At 44.5% G+C, this 18,121-nt stretch overlaps 1 protein-coding gene across 1 annotated transcript in view; it reads left to right on the top strand.

Annotated features, from left to right (window-relative positions):
* Positions 1-18,121, top strand: part of MCF2 (MCF.2 cell line derived transforming sequence) — a 92,733-nt gene that overhangs the window by 13,594 nt on the left and 61,018 nt on the right. Inside the window, exons 2-4 of the mRNA XM_054040630.1 lie at positions 7,779-7,847; positions 8,587-8,701; positions 12,800-12,890. Of these exons, the coding sequence (XP_053896605.1) occupies positions 7,779-7,847; positions 8,587-8,701; positions 12,800-12,890 (275 nt within the window). The remainder of the gene's footprint in view (positions 1-7,778; positions 7,848-8,586; positions 8,702-12,799; positions 12,891-18,121) is intronic.

Genomic DNA, 18,121 nt, shown 5'->3' with positions numbered 1-18,121 from the left:
CTGTCCTGTAGCATAGCTGATCTTTAGGAGGCTGGCAGGTGGGAAAGGCACAAGAGTGGGCAGGCTGGCACCTGCTAACAGTACAGCTGCTGGTGAACCATGCGCTTTTCAGATAACAGATATTTCTCTTGGAGGCAGAGCCGGCCGTAGGGGTAGGCCTCCCGGGTAACTGCCCAGAGGCGCTATGGTCCAGGGGGTGTCATATGGCAGTGCAGAGGCACTGCTGGCGTAGTTAGAAACTGCTCCTGTCTGGCAGGGGAGTGCCGCGTGGGGGGCGTCCAGATTTCTCTCTACCCCCTCCTGGTGGAGAAACATGGGGGGGGCAAGTGATGACATACAGATGCTGCTCACCCCTCACCCCCAACATTCCTCCATGCTCCCCCAGGGGGCTGTGAGGGGAGGAGCGAGGAGCAGCACTATGTGCTCCAAGCATCCAGGTCAGTTTCCCCATGTGGGCGCAGGAGGGGGTGCAGGGATTGGGGTAATGGGGACACAGTGCAGGAGTCAGGGGGGGCAGATTGAGGATCCCATGGGAGGCTGGGGCAATGGGGGGGGGGTCACCGTGCCTACGGGGGCCAAAGGCGCCAAAATACAAGTTTGCCCGGGCTGCCATTTTCCCTAAGGTCGGCCCTGCTTGGAGGAAAAGAACAATCTAAATGTCAGTGGGAATAGAGCTGTGCAAATCTTGGCTGAATCGGGGGGGGAGAGGAGTTGCAGTTTGATCCAAAATATATATACATATTTTTAAATTTTCGGCAAAACTAGGAAGTTTACCATTTTGGGTCACATGAAAAGTTTCATTTGGTTCTGAAGTTTTTAAACTTTTTTTGATTTAAGTGGAAGTAAAATTCAAAACGAAAAGTTGTTTTGAAGAAAAAAATCAAAACCTTTAATTTAGAACATGTAGCAAAATGTTTCAGATTTTCAGAATTCTTTTTTCCCCTTCTTTTTGACCAAAACAATTTGGTGAATTTGACACGAATTCACCAGAATGTTTTGGTTGCCCAAATATGCATTTTCAGTGAAAAAAGTTCTCAAGAAAATTTGCACAACTCAAAGTGGGAAGGAGCGAGTTGCTTCATCCACTGTAACCTGTCTCTACTCTGGTAAGAATGCAAACTGATAAATAAGTGCCTTCCTATTAAACATTGACTTGGAAAGACGTTGTTGTTTTTTAAAATAAGTGCTTTCATTATCACCCTAAGGTTAACTCCCCATTGCTAAACAGTGTTCTCTGAGAGCTATTAATAAACCACCCTTTCTGCCCCTATTCCTAAATGCAGGCAAACAAAGGGTGCATTTATTGTAAATCTTTTGGTGCTTTCTATTTTATTGTCACAGTCATTTATTCTGTGGGCCAGTTTTTCACACAATGTCCTTTGCAGGGGCGGCTCCAGGCACCAGCGCAGCAAGCGTGTGCCTGGGGTGGCAAGCCGCGGGGGGCAGCCTGCCAGTTGCTGTGAGGGCGGCAGTCAGGCTGCCTTCAGTGGCATGCCTGCAAGAGGTCCCCTGGTCCTGCGGTTTTGGCAGCAATTCAGTGGCGGGGACACCGAAGGTGTGGGACCAGCAGCCCTCCCGCAGGCATGCCGCCGAATCTGCATTACCAGCGGACCTCCCACAGGCATGCCGCCGAAAGCCGCCTGACTGCTGTGCTTGGGGTGACAAAATACATAGAGCCGCCCCCGGTCCTTTGGCTATGTCTTTACTGCGAAAAAGGCAATCCCTAGGTGTGAGGTATAGGGTTGACCCTGACTAGCTACAGTGAGGTAAAAATGACCTGTGCTTTGTCTCCATCAGACTTTTATAGCATATTAGCTATCTTGGTGGGAAAATGCATCTTTTTGACAGTGAAGACAGCCTGTAACTGTGAGTGCACACACAAGTCCTGCATTTGTATTTACTGATGTCATTAGGCAGGCAAACGCTGCATTCATTTATCTGCATGTGCCTTGCCTAACAAGGGGTCCTTTTAGGCAAGGGTCCTGTGGGGTCCTGATCCCTGTACATGTGGATCTGACTGTACTATCGAGGCCTTTGACTGTAAACTCTTTGGGAAAGGGACAGAGTCTTTTTACAGTCACTCACATTTATATAAAGTGATCCTGGGAGACAAGAGTGCAAAGCAACAACGCCCCTCTGCCATGTACATTGGCCAAAGCGGACAGTCTTTACACAAAAGAATAAATGGACACAAATCAAGAATGATAACATTCAAAAACCAGTAGGAGAGCACTTCAATCTCCCTGGACACTCAGTAACAGACTTAAAAGTGGCCATTCTTCAACAACAAAACTTCAAAAACAGACTCCAAGGAGAAAGTGCAGAACTGGAATTAATTTGCAAACTGGACACCATCAGATTAGGCCTGACTAAAGACTGGGAGTGGCTGGGTCACTACAAAAAGTAATTTCCCCTCTGTTGATACTCACACCTTCTTGTCAACTGTTGGGAATGGGCCACATCCATACTCGTTAGCACTGCAAAAAGTAAGTTTCCCTCTGTTGATATTCACCCCTTCTTGCCAACTGTTGGGAATAGGCTACATTCACCCTGTTTGAATTGGCCTCATTAGCACCAACCCCCCACTTGGAAAGGTAACTCCCATCTTTTCATGTGCTGTAATATATATACCTGCCTACTGTATTTTTCACTCCATGCATCTGATGAAGTGGGTTTTAGCCCACAAAAGTTTATGCCCAAATAAATTTGTTAGTCTCTCCTCGTTATTTTTGCTGATACAGACTAACCCGGCTACCCCTCTGAAACCCATTGCTTGTAATGTACTTCTGGGTGAAAAGACTAATGGGGAACAAAATACAAGTTGGGGAACAAATGATAAAGTTCTGGAGGCTTGTGGGTAGTGAAGTTAATCTCAGATTGAAGGATGAGGTTCTGCGGAAGTTGGACAATGACCAAATCGACCAGTGATACCAACGAGGCTTTGGGGGGAAATACCCGCGTGTATTACAGCTTGGCCACAGGCATCTTGTGCACTAATGAAAGAAGGGAAATTTCATGGCAAGGCAAGATGGAGGTGATCCAATGATGTGCTGGAGGCAGTGAAGGAGGAGCAGGAAAGCTTTAAATGATGGCAGAGAACAAGAATGGAGTGCAAGCTGGTAAAGAAAATGGCCAAAAGAGCGGTGGCAAAAATGAAGGGTCAGGCACTGAAAGTCTTATGTGCAGGACCACTTAAGAAGGAGGGGGAGAAAGGAGTATATAGATTAGCTAAGATTAGGCAAAGAAGCACAGAGGATTTGGAAGCTGTGAAGCTTATGACAGAGTGCCTAGAGAATTGTTCTGGTGACGCCTGGGGTCATGCCGTCTGCCGGAGACCTACATTGAGACTATCACGCACATGTACGAGGGTAGCACAAGGGTAGTGAGAAGCAGCTGCTGCTGCAGGGAGTCATTCGCTGCCAGGGTAGCTCTATATCAAGGATTGGCCTTCAGGCGATTCCTATTTGTGATTAGAAAGGGCATATTGATGCAGGAGATTAGGAGATCATCTCCGTAGAGCACGCTTTGCGCCCAGGACATTATGTTGTGCTGTGAAGAGAAATATGAACTGGAAAAGGACCTAGAACTATGGAAGGCTGCATTAGAGGGAAATGGCTTATGAATCAGCTGACAAAAGGCTGAATACCCGCAATGCTTCATTGAGAGGGACAGCGAGAAGTCAGTAAAATAGGCTGGCATCGAGTTAAAGTCTATGCAACAATTTAAATGCCTCAGTTCAGGGTTGAGGCATGATGGGAATGTGGATGTGGACGTTAGGAGCCGCATGAAGAGCATTTGGTGTAAATGGAGGGAGCTGATGGGAATTCTCTGTGGTAAGAATATGCCAAGTAAAATAAAGAGCAAAGTATATAAGATCATGACTAGGCCAGCATAATGTATGGGTCAGAATGATCACCAGTGAGGAAGAGAGAACAACCGTGACTTCAGACTGCTAAAGTGGACACTGGATAAGATGAAAGCTACCCAATGAAATGGTACGAGCCATGATGCAGCTATCCCCTGTCACAGAAAAGCTGAGGGCATATCGACTGACATGGCTGGGTCATGTGAGACAAGATGTGGGGTGTGTTGGCCAGAGAGTACAAGAGCTAGTAGTCAAGGGGCAAAGACCATGAGGAAGACCTAGAAAATGGTGGTTTGAAATGGTGAAGGAGGACATGAAGAAGGTTGGCCTCAGGTTGGACGACACAGTTGGCAAGAACGCGTGGAGATGAAGAACAAGAGCTGCTGACCTTGATTGATGGGTCAAAGTGAAGGCAAAGAAGAAGAAAGGCAATCTGGCACCCCTGTCATTAAGTACATCAGGGTAGCTGAGAGGGCTAGTTGAGTTGAGCTAAAGGAAGTTGATTAACGACTCCTGGGGAAATTCTGCAATATTGCAGTGCAGCAGAAAAATGCTGACTCCCCCACCCCCAGAGATTCCCTTTGCTTCCTTGCAGAAAATGGTTTCTGTGGGGGTGGGGAAGCAAAGAGAAGCTACACCAGTGTTCACTCACCCCTCCCCAGCAGCTCAGATGTGTCTGTTTGGGCAGTCGGGGGAGAGGTAAATCAACAGGGGGAGAAGGAGATCTGGGCTGCCCTGGCTGCCCAGGGATGTTAGTCTTGTCTGGGCGGGGTGGTGGTGGGGGGAGGAGGAGGATGGAGATGGAGTTCCCCCTCCCCCTTCCCATCCTGCACAGAGCAGCTGGGGCTGGTTCAGATCAATCCCCAGAAACTTCCTCTGGCTGCAGGAAGCTCTGCACTGCGGGAGGGGCTTGGTAGGGAGAGTTCTGAGTGCGGGGGGGGGGGATGAAGCTCAGCGGGGGGGTTGGGTGTAGGGGGATCTGGATGCAAGGGGATATGGTGGACGGGGGAGCAGCTCCCTGTAAGTAACCCATCCCACACCCACACACTGGAACTCCCCCACTGAGCCCCCCACTAAACCTCCCTAACCCCCAGCACACTGAGCCTCACCCCATGCATCAGGAGCCCCCCACCCCACTGAGCCCCAACCAGCTGCACCTTGATCCCTCCCCACCCCACTGAGCCCTAACCACCTTCACCTGGGCTCTCCTGCACCCAGAACCCCTCACCGAGCCCCTGTGCACCTAGATGCCTCCCCCGCACCCAGACTCTCCATTGAGCTGCCTGCACTCAGATTGCGCCAGCCAGAACCCTGGTACTCTTGAGGGAATTCAGCACCAAAAAAATAAAAATTTTCAACTTTTGCATATTTTACTTGTCAGAATAACACAGAAACACACTAACAATATAATCACACCATTTTCAATTCTTTTGGTAAGTCATTTCAAATACTTGTTAGCAAATAATTGAAAATGGTGTGATTGTATTGTGTTATTTTGACAAATAAAATATGCAGAATTTAAAAATATTGTGCGCAGAATTCCCTCAGAAGAAAAATTAACTCTGTAGAGTAAGCAAGAGGAATAGGGCTAAATCTGGGTCTCATTGAAATAAGTAGTTTTACGACTGACATTTAAGTGAATGGGAGTGAAAATAGCAAGGTGTGCAACTGAATGCTGGGGAAACACTCAAATAAAAAAACATAAGCAATGGTTGCGGCCAGAAAAGGGATTAGAGTAAGAAATGATCACGGTGTGCCAAGGAAGTAGTGGAATGCGACAAAATCTCAGGACTTCAGGCAGCCAAGAGAATAATCCCTGAAATCAGAGTTTTATCGAAGAGTTAAGCTTAACTGTCAAAAAGCACAAAGACTTAATGGCATGTAGGTGTGTTTAAAATCATCATATTTACACTATCAAGGACATACATTATATAGTAATATTAGTTTCCAGTACCTTCAGTCAGTGTAAATTGAGTGATTTTATTTTGAAGCTATCACAAATTATACATTGTGGGATAATAGTCTAATGGACACAAACCCTTGTTCATTCTCTCTGTCTCTCTCACGCTCTCTGTTATAAAATTCTGCTGAGGTGTAGAAAGAGCCCCCACGGGGTCATGGTACACTACAGATGGCTTATAGCAGTTTTTTTTCTATTATTTAATTTTAGAAATCTAATCATCGTGCATCAGAACCCTAATCTTCCTAATGTGTTTTGTGCAAACAGCTTGGCTGACTGCAGAGTTTTATTTGCTTTGGGCGTACGTTCATTTTTCCAGAATTAAGAAACATGACATTATAAAATGCCCTGTATGTTTCACAATATACCATTCTCTGACACGGCTGCTGCCAACAGAAACGTGCAGCCCACTGTGCTGGGAAGTACCAGGGGATGCTGCAGATGCGGGAACTGTGACGGGTTGGATCACAGAAACCCCCTTGGGAGCTGCCACCCGAAGTGAAAAGACTACCTCTGCTCCTGTTTTCCCTGCCAGCTCAGGACTCCAGCACCCTGTCTTGTTGAGCCAGACACTCCCATCTACTCCAACACAGACCCACGGTCTGAATCACTTGTCCCAAAGCTGCAAGTTTACCTGAAAACAGCTCACAGAAGTTTGCTTGTCTTTAGCACTCAGATGCCCAACTCCCACTGGGGTCTAAACCCAGATAAATCCGTTTTACCCTGCATAAAGCTTGTGCAGAGCAAACTCATAAATTGTTCGCCCTCTATAACACTGATAGAGAGATATGCACAGTTGTTTGCTCCCCCAGGTATTAATACATACTCTGAGTAAGTTACTAAATAAAAAGTGATTTTATTAAATACAGACAGTAGGATTTAAGTGGTTCCAAGTAGTAACAGACAGAACAAAGTAAGTCACCAAGTAAAATAAAATAAAATGCACAAATATATGTCTAATCAAACTAAATACAGATAAGTTCCTCACCAGTTCCAGAATACTCCCCTTTACAGGCTAATCTCCTTTTAGCCTGGGTCCAGCAATCACTCACACCCCCTGTAGTTACTGTTGTTTGTTCCAGTTCCCTTCAAGTATCCTGGGGGAGGTGGAGAGGCTCCTTCCTTAGCCAGCTGAAGACAAAATGGAGGGTCTCCCATGGGTTTAAATAGACTCTCTCTTGTGGGTGGAGACCCCCCCTCCTCCCTCCTATGCAAAGTCCAGCTCCAAGATGGAGTTCTGGAGTCACCTGGGCAAGTCACATGTCCCTGCATGACTCAGTCTTTACAGGCCGAAGCCATTGTCCACATGGTATCTTGCCTGTCTCCAGGAAGACTTCTTATGTGGATTGGAGCATTCCAAGATGCATTGTTCCCCAAGTGTTTCCTGATCAGGTACTTAACCTGGTGAATTCCTTCCTAAAGAAGCTGACCAAATGCCTCCCAAAGCTTACTTAGAAACCAAGCCAGCATACAGCCCATATTCTTAACCTCAAGTAGAAAATGATATATGTGTACCAATAGGATGAATAGATATAGTAGACCATAACCTTTACGGAGATATGTTACATGGCACAGGCAGCACAAAACATATTCCAGTTATGTCATACCTACATTTATAAGCACCCTGCCCCCATAAAGCCTTATGGGGTACACTATCACAGGAACTATAACTAGCTTATTTAAAAAACAAACAAAAAACCATTCCGAATGTCCCCTACGTCCTGCAGAATACAGGCATTAGCACACCCTGACGTGTCATCTTTAACATAATTAATACACCTGATAGTTACTGCTGTATTGTGGCATTTGATCCGCTTGATGAGTTAAGAAATGTATATACCTAGGCATATTGCATTCTTAGGTATGACCTTTTAAATATTTAGTTTAGTGGAGTAGTGATAAGCCTCCACTAATGGATGCATTTTGTTGTTTTGTTGTTGCTATTTTTGCTAGAAACCACAGTTCCCATTTGTGCAAAGGACATCAGTGACGATCTGAGGAAAAAGTTTGCGTTTCTTTCTGGTGAGTATGGTAAACTTTCCCCATGTTCTCTGTGTAAAGTAATTTAATTCTCTGTGTGAACCTATGTACTGTTTGGCAAAATTATACTATACACAGGAGAATATTCATCAGGTCATCACCAGTGCCACTAGCAGTGTTGTTAATAAAACATTGTGGCAGTTTGAAAGACCAGCTTAGGTTTCTTTCTCAAGCCATGCTACAAAATATTCCACTTTTCAAACATTTAGAGTATTATCAAGTATGGTGCTTTGAAATAGAATATATTTCTATAGGCTTGTGGCCAGTTTACAAGTATTAACCCTTTTTCCCCCCGACTTCTTTGCCGTCACATCCTAAGTATGCTGATATGGTTAACCCTCCCCTCCCCCAGCATCTAATACTTTTGATAGATCTAACTCTTATGTGGGAAATGAGCATTTGAAACCCAAGGTAGAATTTGGCCCATAATACTGAAATGTTTTAGGGGCCAGTTCCCAGGTCCTTTCCTCAGGAAGGATCAGATGAAAAACTAAGAACGTTCCTGCCTGAAGAGAGGTACCACTGAAAATAGTACCCCTTATGTCCCATTTTCAAAAGTGATTTTAGGGTATGTCCACACTGGAATAAGAGACCTGGGGCTGGCCAGGGTCAGCTTACTTGGGCTTATGGGACTGCGTGTTTTGTTTTAAATTGGGGCTTTTACGGCTTGGCGTGGTTTCTGGACAAACTGTTCAGACAAGCACTGTTCTTTTACTTGTAGGTGGCCGAGGGAAAGACAACGGTTGGATCATCACGTTTCCTGAAAACTCCCATTTCCATGAAACATCAGAGGAGGTTCTAACGAAAGTCTTAACATACTTAACTTCGGTCCCAAGGTACGGTGCTGCCTTCCGGCTTTCATGCTTCGTTGGCTCCCATCTGATCTGGTGTCGGACACGTGAGCTGCGGTACAATTGTCTCATTGTGAATGAAGCTAGTTAGAGAAGGAGGAAATTACCTGCAAAGCCTCATGTTGTTAAGCCAGAGTGTTACACTGGTATTTCTTATACCAATAATTACATAATAAAAAGTCAATTTTTGTCCCTATTGGCTGCTGGTTTCATAAACCTACCGATGACAATAATAATTAATGGAATCACTTGGCTTAATCTTAGATGGGTGTCAGCACTCAAAAATGATATGCCACTGGCAAATAATTTGGGATATATTTTGCACGTGCAAGTGGAGAGTATGTTAATTTGGAAAAAGAGAGCGAGACCTTGAGAAGTAAAATAACTAAAGGAACGAGAGCCATTTGGTTGAATACTTTCCCATATCATTATGCTTGCTCTCCTGGTGCTGTACTACGTTTTCCAGTACTGTTTTTCTGTAGCAACATTTACTCGCTGACAGTCTACCAGTCCCACAAGGTAGTTCTGCTAGGATTAATGGATCTGAACAATTTCTTCTTCCTGAGCCTGGTGGGTTGAAGTTACCTGGACTGCTTAATCTCTTTTTAACTCTCTCACACCTAGTTTGGCAAATTGCTTGCTACAGAGTGAGCAGGGTGAAGACAGCTAGGTGGCCATCAACCGCTGTCCTGGAAAAGTGCCATGTGTTTTCTCACAAACTCAAGGACAAAGAATTGCTGGGTTCTTGTGGCCTATTTAATTCTTGAGTGACTTGCATTCTACATCTACCCTCATCACAGTTGTGCTGATAGAGCAAAACTCCCAGTGCAGCTAGGTTGTATACAGTGTTGTTATAGTTGTGTGGGTCCCGGGATATTAGGTGGCACTCCCAGTGTGGTTCCAGCTGGCCACCAGTTCCTCCAAGAGAGGGCTTGTGTCAGCACATCCTTTCTAGTAGAGTTGGGCATGTGCAAACAGACCTTGCAGTCTCTGGTTGTGAACCAGCCGCTGCAAGTTCATTGGAGGCTCCATTTCCATCTCTAGTCATTTCTCTTCTGCTATTTCCCTTACTTGCCGCTTCTTCCTGCTTTACTTCCCCACCCGACTCCTCTTCTCTCCTCATTGACTTTCCTTCATATCCTTTCACCTCCCGTTCCCTTTTCCTGTCTTTCTTCCTCCTCTCTCTCTCTCTCTCTCTCTCTCTCTCAAACTTTGCTCAGATTTTTCTGTCTTCACTTCACAGACTGCCAGACAGTTTCATATCAGGCGATGGTTGAAACTTGGCATTCATGGAAACCATGTCACAGCAAGATGTTTTTTCTGGGTCTGTTGAAAGTAGCAGTAATGCTTCTCTGGTCGGTAGGGGGTGTGACATGTGACTATATGAGACCACTACTCAACCTTGTTGATTTCCACAGAATTTTATACCGAATGCAACATCTGCTGTTCTATACTATTATTGCAAATACATACAATGTTATAAAATTACATTTAATATGATGTATTTTTGACCTATTCCATGTGAAGCCCTGTTGAGGGCTATAAGACTGATGATGATTCAAACATAAAGTTGGCACTTTATTTGCAGTGAGTCACACTACCTGCTTCTCTTCTCTTCCTACGGTTCTAAGAGCCTCTTTTGATTTTTAACTTTAGTAATAGTATGCTTTGTATCCCGAGGGAATCTAAAACGTTGTGATTAGGGCTGTCAAGCGGTTAAAAAAATTAATCGTGATTAATCGCACTGTTAAACCATAATAGAATACCATTTATTTAAATATTTTTGGATGTTTTCTACATTTTCAAATATATTGATTTCAGTTACAACACAGAATACAAAGTGTACAGTGCTCACTTTATATTTATTTTTTATTACAAATATTTGCGCTGAAAAAAACAGAAGAAATAGTATTTTCAATTCACCTAATATAAGTGCTGTAGTGCAATCTCTTGATCATGAAAGTTGAACTCACAAATGTCAAATTATGTACAAAAAATAACTGCATTCAAAAATAAAACAATGTAAAACTTTAGCGCCTACAAGTCCACTCAGTCCTACTTCAGCCAGTCACTCAGACAAACAAGTTTGGTTACATTTGCAGGAGATAATGCTGCCCGCTTCTTGTTTACAATGTCACCTGAAAATGAGAATAGGCATTCGCATGGCACTGTTGTAAACAGCGTCACGAGGTATTTACGTGCCAGATGCGCTAAAGATTCATATGTCCCTTCATGGTTTCACTACCATTCCAGAGGACATGCTTTCACGCTGATGGCAAGTTCTGCTCAATAACGATCCAAAGCAGAGCAGACCGATGCATGTTCATTTTCATCATCTGAGTCAGATTCCACCAGCAGAAGGTTGATTTTCTTTTTTGGTGGTTCGGGTTTTGTAGTTTCCGCATAAGAGTGCTGCTCTTTTAAGACTTCTGAAAACATGTGCCACACTTCATCCCTCTCAGATTTTGGAAGGCACTTCAGATTCTTAAATTGTGTCGAGTGCTGTAGCTATTTTTAGAACTCTCACATTGGTAACTTCTTTGTATTTTGTCAAATCTGCAGTGACAGTGTTCGTAAATCAAACATGCTGGGTCATCATCCGAGACTGCTATAACATGAAATATATGGCAGAATTCGGGTAAAACAGAGCAGGGGACATACAATTCTCCCCCAAGGAGTTCAGTCACAAATTTAATTAATGCACTATTTTTTTAACGAACATCATCAGCATGGAAGCATGTCCCCTGGAATGGTGGCTGAAGCATGAAGGGGCATACAAATGTTTAACATATCTGGCATGTAAATATCTTGCAACGCCCACTACAAAAGTGCCATGCGAACACCTGTTCTCACTTTCAGGTGACATTGTAAACAAGAAGCGGGCAGCACCATCTCCTGTAAATGTAACCAAACTTGTTTGTCTGATTGACTGGCTGAAGTAGGACTGAGTGGACTTGTAGGCTCTAAAGTTTTACATTGTTTTGTTTTTGAGTGCAGTTCTGTAACAAAAAAAAAATCTACATTTGTAAGTTACACTTTCACCATAGAGATTGCACTACAGTATTTGTATTGAGGTGAATTGAAAAATGCTATTTCTTTTATCATTTTTACAGTGCAAATATTTGTAATAAGAATAATATAAAGTGAGCACTTTGTATTCTGTGTAGTAATAAAAATCAATATATTTGAAAATGTAGAAAAACATCCAAAAATATTTAATACATTTCAGTTGGTATTCTATTGTTTAACGGTGCAATTAATTGCAATTAATTTTTTAATTGCAGTTACTTTTTTTGAGTATAAAGGTAACTAATATGACTCTGCACTTTGCATACATGAAGGCTGCCCTCATTTAATAGTACTACATGAAGATGTGCTCACAGGAAAGACTTATCTGGCTACACTAGTGATAAGGGGAGGGAGGAACGGATATAAAACGATAACCTTGCCAAATATTGACAGTCATGTGGTTGTAATAAATAATTAGTCTTGGAATGAGTATACAGCTTCTTATGCCCCATGCTAGCTAGATTAACGCTAATCCAGGTATGCCTACCAACTTTTCAAAACAGACGTACTCTTAAAGAGTTGTAACCAGATTCCTTGATATGGTTGTACTTGTATCGTAGACAGGGACTCATCTGAACACATGTTATCCCCCAGTGTGTAGAACTAGAATACTGCTCAGTTATCTATTAGGGTTGGGATTTTCTAAAGAATTTAAGGGAGTTCTTAGGCTCCTTTGCAAATTCCAGCTCCGAAGTAATGTGGATTTGTAAGGAACTTTCCAAACTGCACACACAGCGCGCTCAAGTGCAAATAAAATTCCCATTGAACAGGAGGAACGTTGCATGTTTCTAACGTCAAACTTGCTGTCAAATAATAGTGAGATAGGTTGTTGAGTTTATTTCTGGAACCAACTGTAGAAAATAGTTTCAAATGGAATTTTAATGTTTACGAAAGGTGCCAGAGGTATTGTGTTCTGGGTATTTATGAGAACTTTGTGTGTTTGTTTTTTACTGGGACTGAAATGGCTTGCTCTCAAAATGTTACCTAGCTACTTGGTATTTTCTTGTCTTGTAGTCAACATGAATCTGACACAAAATTTATCCTAATCCTGGATAGAAGATTGGATACATGGACGTCTGTCAAAATGACTCTCCAAAGGATAGCAGTAAGCCCTTGTTATTGTTAAATGTTTTGTTACGGTACTGAGTCATCATGTACATTGTTTCAGATTTTGAAAACATCTGTATCCCAGACCTGTTCAACTAGTCTCTCTTTCAAGGCATTTCTATGACCCTTTTCACCACAGTAAATGCAGGTATTGTGATGTACCTAATTTGTATGCATATTTTAGCAGTTTGGATATCCAACTGATCATTTGCGTGTGCTCATGCAAATTAGTCACACAGCTGTGTACACATTTTTGTGCCCTGCTCTGGGCATTTGATGTTTAGACAATCCATCTCAGCATATATTCTACGTGTAGGTTCTGATTTTTAGTAGCAGATGATTATTTTACCCTTAATTGGGCAAAGTTTTATTTACTGCAAAATAGCCTTCACCATAATTTTTATATATAAAAAATCAGGGGAAAACTACTTTGAAGTTTACATGTGGTCATTCCTGGGGCCGGTTTTGTTCAATATCTTCATTAATGATCTGGAGGATGGCGTGGACTGCACCCTCAGCAAGTTTGCAGATGACACTAAACTGGGAGGAGTGGTAGATACGCTGGAGGGTAGGGATAGGATACAGAGAGACCTAGACAAATTAGAGGATTGGGCCAAAAGAAATCTGATGAGGTTCAACAAGGACAAGTGCAGAGTCCTGCACTTAGGACAGAAGAATCCCATGCACTGCTACAGACTACGGATGAAATGGCTAGGGCTGCAGTTCTGCAGAAAAGGACCTAGGGGTTACAGTGGACAAGAAGCTGGATATGAGTCAACAGTGTGCCCTTGTTGCCAAGAAGGCTAACGGCATTTTGGGCTGTATAAGTAGGGGCATTGCCAGCAGATCGAGGGACGTGCTCATTCCCCTCTATTTGGCATTGGTGAGGCCTCATCAGGAGTACTGTGTCCAGTTTTGGGCCCCACACTACAAGAAGGATGTGGAAAAATTGGAAAGAGTCCAGCGGAGGGCAACAAGAATGATTAGGGGTCTGGAGCACATGACTTATGAGGAGAGGCTGAGGGAACTGGGATTGTTTAGTCTGCAGAAGAGAAGAATGAGGGGGGATTTGATAGCTGCTTTCAACTACCTGAAAGGGGGTTCCAAAGAAGATGAATCTAGACTGTTCTCAGTGGTACCAGATGACAGAAAAAGGAGTAATGGTCTCGAGTTGCAGTGGGGGAGGTTTAGGTTGGATATTAGGAAAAACCTTTTCACTAGGAGGGTGGTGAAGCACTGGAATGGATTACCTAGGGAGGTGGTGGAATCTCCTTCCTTAGAGGTTTTTAAGGTCACGTTTGACAAAGCCCTGGCTGGGATGATTTAGTTGGGGATTGGTCCTGGTTTGAGCAGGGGGTAGGACTAGATGACCTCCTGAGGTCTCTTCCAACCCTGATATTCTATGATTCTATGATATGTACATGCCCATATATGTAATAGGGTTAACTGTAGACTGTATCCAAAATGGTACAGGGATTGGGACCCAGACTTCAGAGCAGACACAGCTCTTAGTCCTGCATGGATCAGCCTCAGAAACAACTACTGAGCATGCCTAGTAACTGACACGCTCTGTTCTGGATGTTTTTCGGTTCTTCTAGCTGACTTGCCCTGCCCGCTCTCTGTGAGTGTGGGGAGAAGTTATATCCAGCTAAGATCCATGCCTCCTTCCTGCTGCTTCTCTCCTTCTCCTCTGGAGAAACATAGTCAAATGCTGCCATATAAAGCAAGTGGGTACAGATATATGTATATAAAATGTGTCTCTCTTAATTAACTAGAGCAGATGTACCCTCAGATGCAGAACAAATCTCACAAGTAACACTTCCCTCCTCTCCCCCTGCTAGTCAACAGTACGTGGTCTTTTGCAAAAATTAAAATGTAGTCTAAACGTGCTACACTGGTGTATATAAAAAATCACTTTTATAATGAATGGAGTCTGTACTGAAAAGCAGGCTGTGAAAGGCTAGTTCTAAACTGACCTTGCAACAGTGGAAGGTGAAAAGAAATCTTCTGAAAAGGTCACAATCATCACCGTCACCTCCTCCCGTAATACAGGGCAAGTCTGCACCACTTCACTACATCCGCGTAGCTGCAGCACTTCTGGTGAGGATGCACCATGTCCACGGGAGAGCGCTCTCCTGTCGGCAGAATTACTCCGCCTTGGTGAGAAGCAGCAGCTCTGTCAGTGGGAGTGTGTCTCTGGCCAACATAGTGCTGATGTGGACAGCGCAAAACTTGCATTTCTGGATGGGTTTTTTTTTCACACCCCTGAGTGATGGGGGAGGGGGCTTTTTCACACCCCTGAGTGACATAAGTTATATCGACTTAGGTGGTGGTGTACACCTGCCCGCAAAGAGACACTCCAGATGAAGAGTTGGATATGCAAACTCAGCTGATAGAGAATGAGGCAAAGAGAGTTTATCGAGAGGAGTGTGTAACTTAGACCACTTTGTACCGAAATCTCGTTGGGCTAGCTGATGCCCTGTCAGGTCAGATCTTAAGTATTAACAAGTGTTCGACCATTAACTATTGCTGAACATGGCATTAAGGACATTTTTGCTGATAGGCGTCTAGTGGCAGTAATGGTATTTTTTGATCGTTAAAATAAGTCATGACTGTCAGAGCCTGGTCCTGTTGCCTTTACCCGGGCAATGCTTGCATTGATCCCAAAGGGAGCTTTTTCTGGCCCTTGAATGGCATTTTCCATTCAAATAGCTTGAAACCATTTTTTTAGAATGAGAGCTCTACTTGCCTGTCCTGATGTAGCTTTCACAAAAGTGCCTGCCCTTTACAGTTCATTTTAAATGATACATGAGCATGTGATCTCATAAGATATGTGCTGTGCATTTCCTTTTGCATCCACAGACAGAGGTGACTCTCTCACTGTATATCTGAGTATTTAAGGCAGTGCTGTGTGCAAACAACCCAGAGACACCCAATGCAACTAAGAATGAAAGACAGAAAAATCTGTGTACACAAAGCTGTATGACTTGAGTTCTGCCTGTGAAAAGACAGTAGTAGGATCAGACCTTAAGATGCCTCTCTCAGACCCATGTAACTGGGCAAGGGAACTAACTAGTTTTAAGATGGAGCTTGATAAGTTTATGAATGTGATTATGTGACGGGGTTGCTTGTGATAGCAGGGGACTGATTTCAATGACCCTGGAGGTCCATTCCAGCTTTATGGTCTATGTTCCCATGTAATACCTTATTACCCTGTGCTTTGTGTGTGGGGTGGGGGAAGAAGAGGCAAGACAAGGAAGAATAGAGACTTGATACTTTTCCAATGATCAGTCATAATATTGGACTTGACCGAAGTTTGGAGTCAGACATTTTCTGTTCTCTGATATGATGGAGTAAAATAACTACCACATAAGTTGAATTCAAAATGCACAGGGCCTGATTTTTCTGAAGTGTGCATGTGCAAAAATCTGGCTGCAATGGCAGATCTGACCAGGTATAGCGAGACGAGGTGGGTGACATAATATCTTTTATCGGGCTAACTTCTGTTGGCGCGGGAGGCAAGCTTTCGAGTTTACATCGAGTTTTTCTTCAGGTACGTGCCTAACTGCAGACATGGGGTATGCAGCGCTGTTGGAGCCATGTTGGTCCCAAGGTATTAGAGAGACAAGGTGGGTGAGGCAATATCTTTTATGGGACCAATTTCTGTGGGTGAGAGAGACAAGCTTCCCAGTTTATTAGGCAGAGCTCTGTGACCTAAAGAAGAATTCTGTGTACGCTCCAAAGCTTGTGCCTCACCAACACAAGTTGGTCCAATAAAAGATAACACCTCTTTCCCCCCCCCATTTGCAGATGTAAGTATCCTCCTGGTGACAAGAAGAACAGGAGTACTTGTGGCACCTTAGAGACTAACAAATTTATTAGAGCATAAGCTTTCGTGGACTACAGCCCACTTCTTCGGATGCATATAGAATGGAACATATATTGAGGAGATATATATACACACATACAGAGAGCATAAACTGGTGACAGTATGCATGTGCAATGTATGTGCATATTGGTACCATCCCGTTTAGAAAGTCAGGCCCTACCTGTACGTCCCAGGCTTTAGGATTGGCTTTTCTAGCTTTTTCTGTTGCATAATTGGGCACATCCTTTAAAAATACATATTTCAGGCCCCACTAATTCAAGAACTACGGTATTTCCCCAGGTACAGGGATGGAGTTCTGCTTTCTTAAGGGTTCCCAGCAGAGCGCCCAAATAAATGAACTACCCCTAACTCGAGGAAGATTTTTGGCATTCCACCTTAAAAAGAAAAAGGGAGCCCTTCACGGAGGGAGCAGGCACGAGTCAATCGCCAGCCCCGCACGCCTGGTCCGCTCCAGCAGCCGACACCGGATGATCCCCCCGGGTTGAACGGGGATGAGGCGTGCGGGACCCTAGGGAATCTGTGCGGGGCGCGGGGGCCGGAGGCTGCTTGCAGGGCTGCGATGGGAGCCGCTTTGCGGGAAGCCGGCTGGCGGCTGGGATTTTCCAGCCCCTCCTGAGAAGCGGCTCCCCCCAGGCCGGGCTGCCAGGCGCGGGAGAAAGGCGATGGCCGAGGCGGCCCCCGCCGGAGGTATGCTGAGGCGCCGGAGGAATGCGGTAAGGGCGCTCCGCCTGCAGTCCTGCAAACTGCACAGCCCAAGTTCAAGTGCAAGGCTGCTGCAGCGCGGGGCTCTAACACACAACTGCTGCTGAACGGGGGGGGACCAGGGGAGAGCCCTGCGCTTGCATGTGCTGCATGCGACCACCCGTCTGCCTCTTGCATGGGCAGCCCGAGAGCGGGGGGAAAAGGGAAATACTGTCAGGTGATGATTTCATCCCAGGGAGTATTTTTAGTAGCGTCTCCTTTAGAGGGAAGCATCGGATACTCCGGAAATCTCTCTGCAGCATTGTCCTCAGGGCTTAGGTTACAGTCAACCAAAATATCGAGCCAAAGGTTTTAGGGGCTGCTTTCACCGTAAACACAACGCATTCCTGGGAAAAGGCCTAAGGTCTGGTCTATACTACCCGCCTGAATCGGCGGGTAGAAATCGACCTCTCGGGGATCGATTTATGGGACGCGACAATCGATCCCCGAATCGGCGCTCTAACTCCACCAGCGGAGGTGGTAGTAAGCGCCGCCGACAAAAAGCGGCAGAAGTCGATTTTGCCGCCGTCCTCACAACAGGGTAAGTCGGCTGCAATACGTCGAATTCAGCTACGCTATTCACGTAGCTGAATTTGCGT

The sequence above is a fragment of the Malaclemys terrapin genome, chromosome 9, assembly GCF_027887155.1.
Source record: "Malaclemys terrapin pileata isolate rMalTer1 chromosome 9, rMalTer1.hap1, whole genome shotgun sequence".
In the NCBI taxonomy this organism is placed as follows: Eukaryota; Metazoa; Chordata; order Testudines; family Emydidae; genus Malaclemys; species Malaclemys terrapin.
The sequence above is the reverse complement of the archived record's forward strand: the minus strand, read 5'-3'. Positions and strand labels throughout refer to the sequence as shown.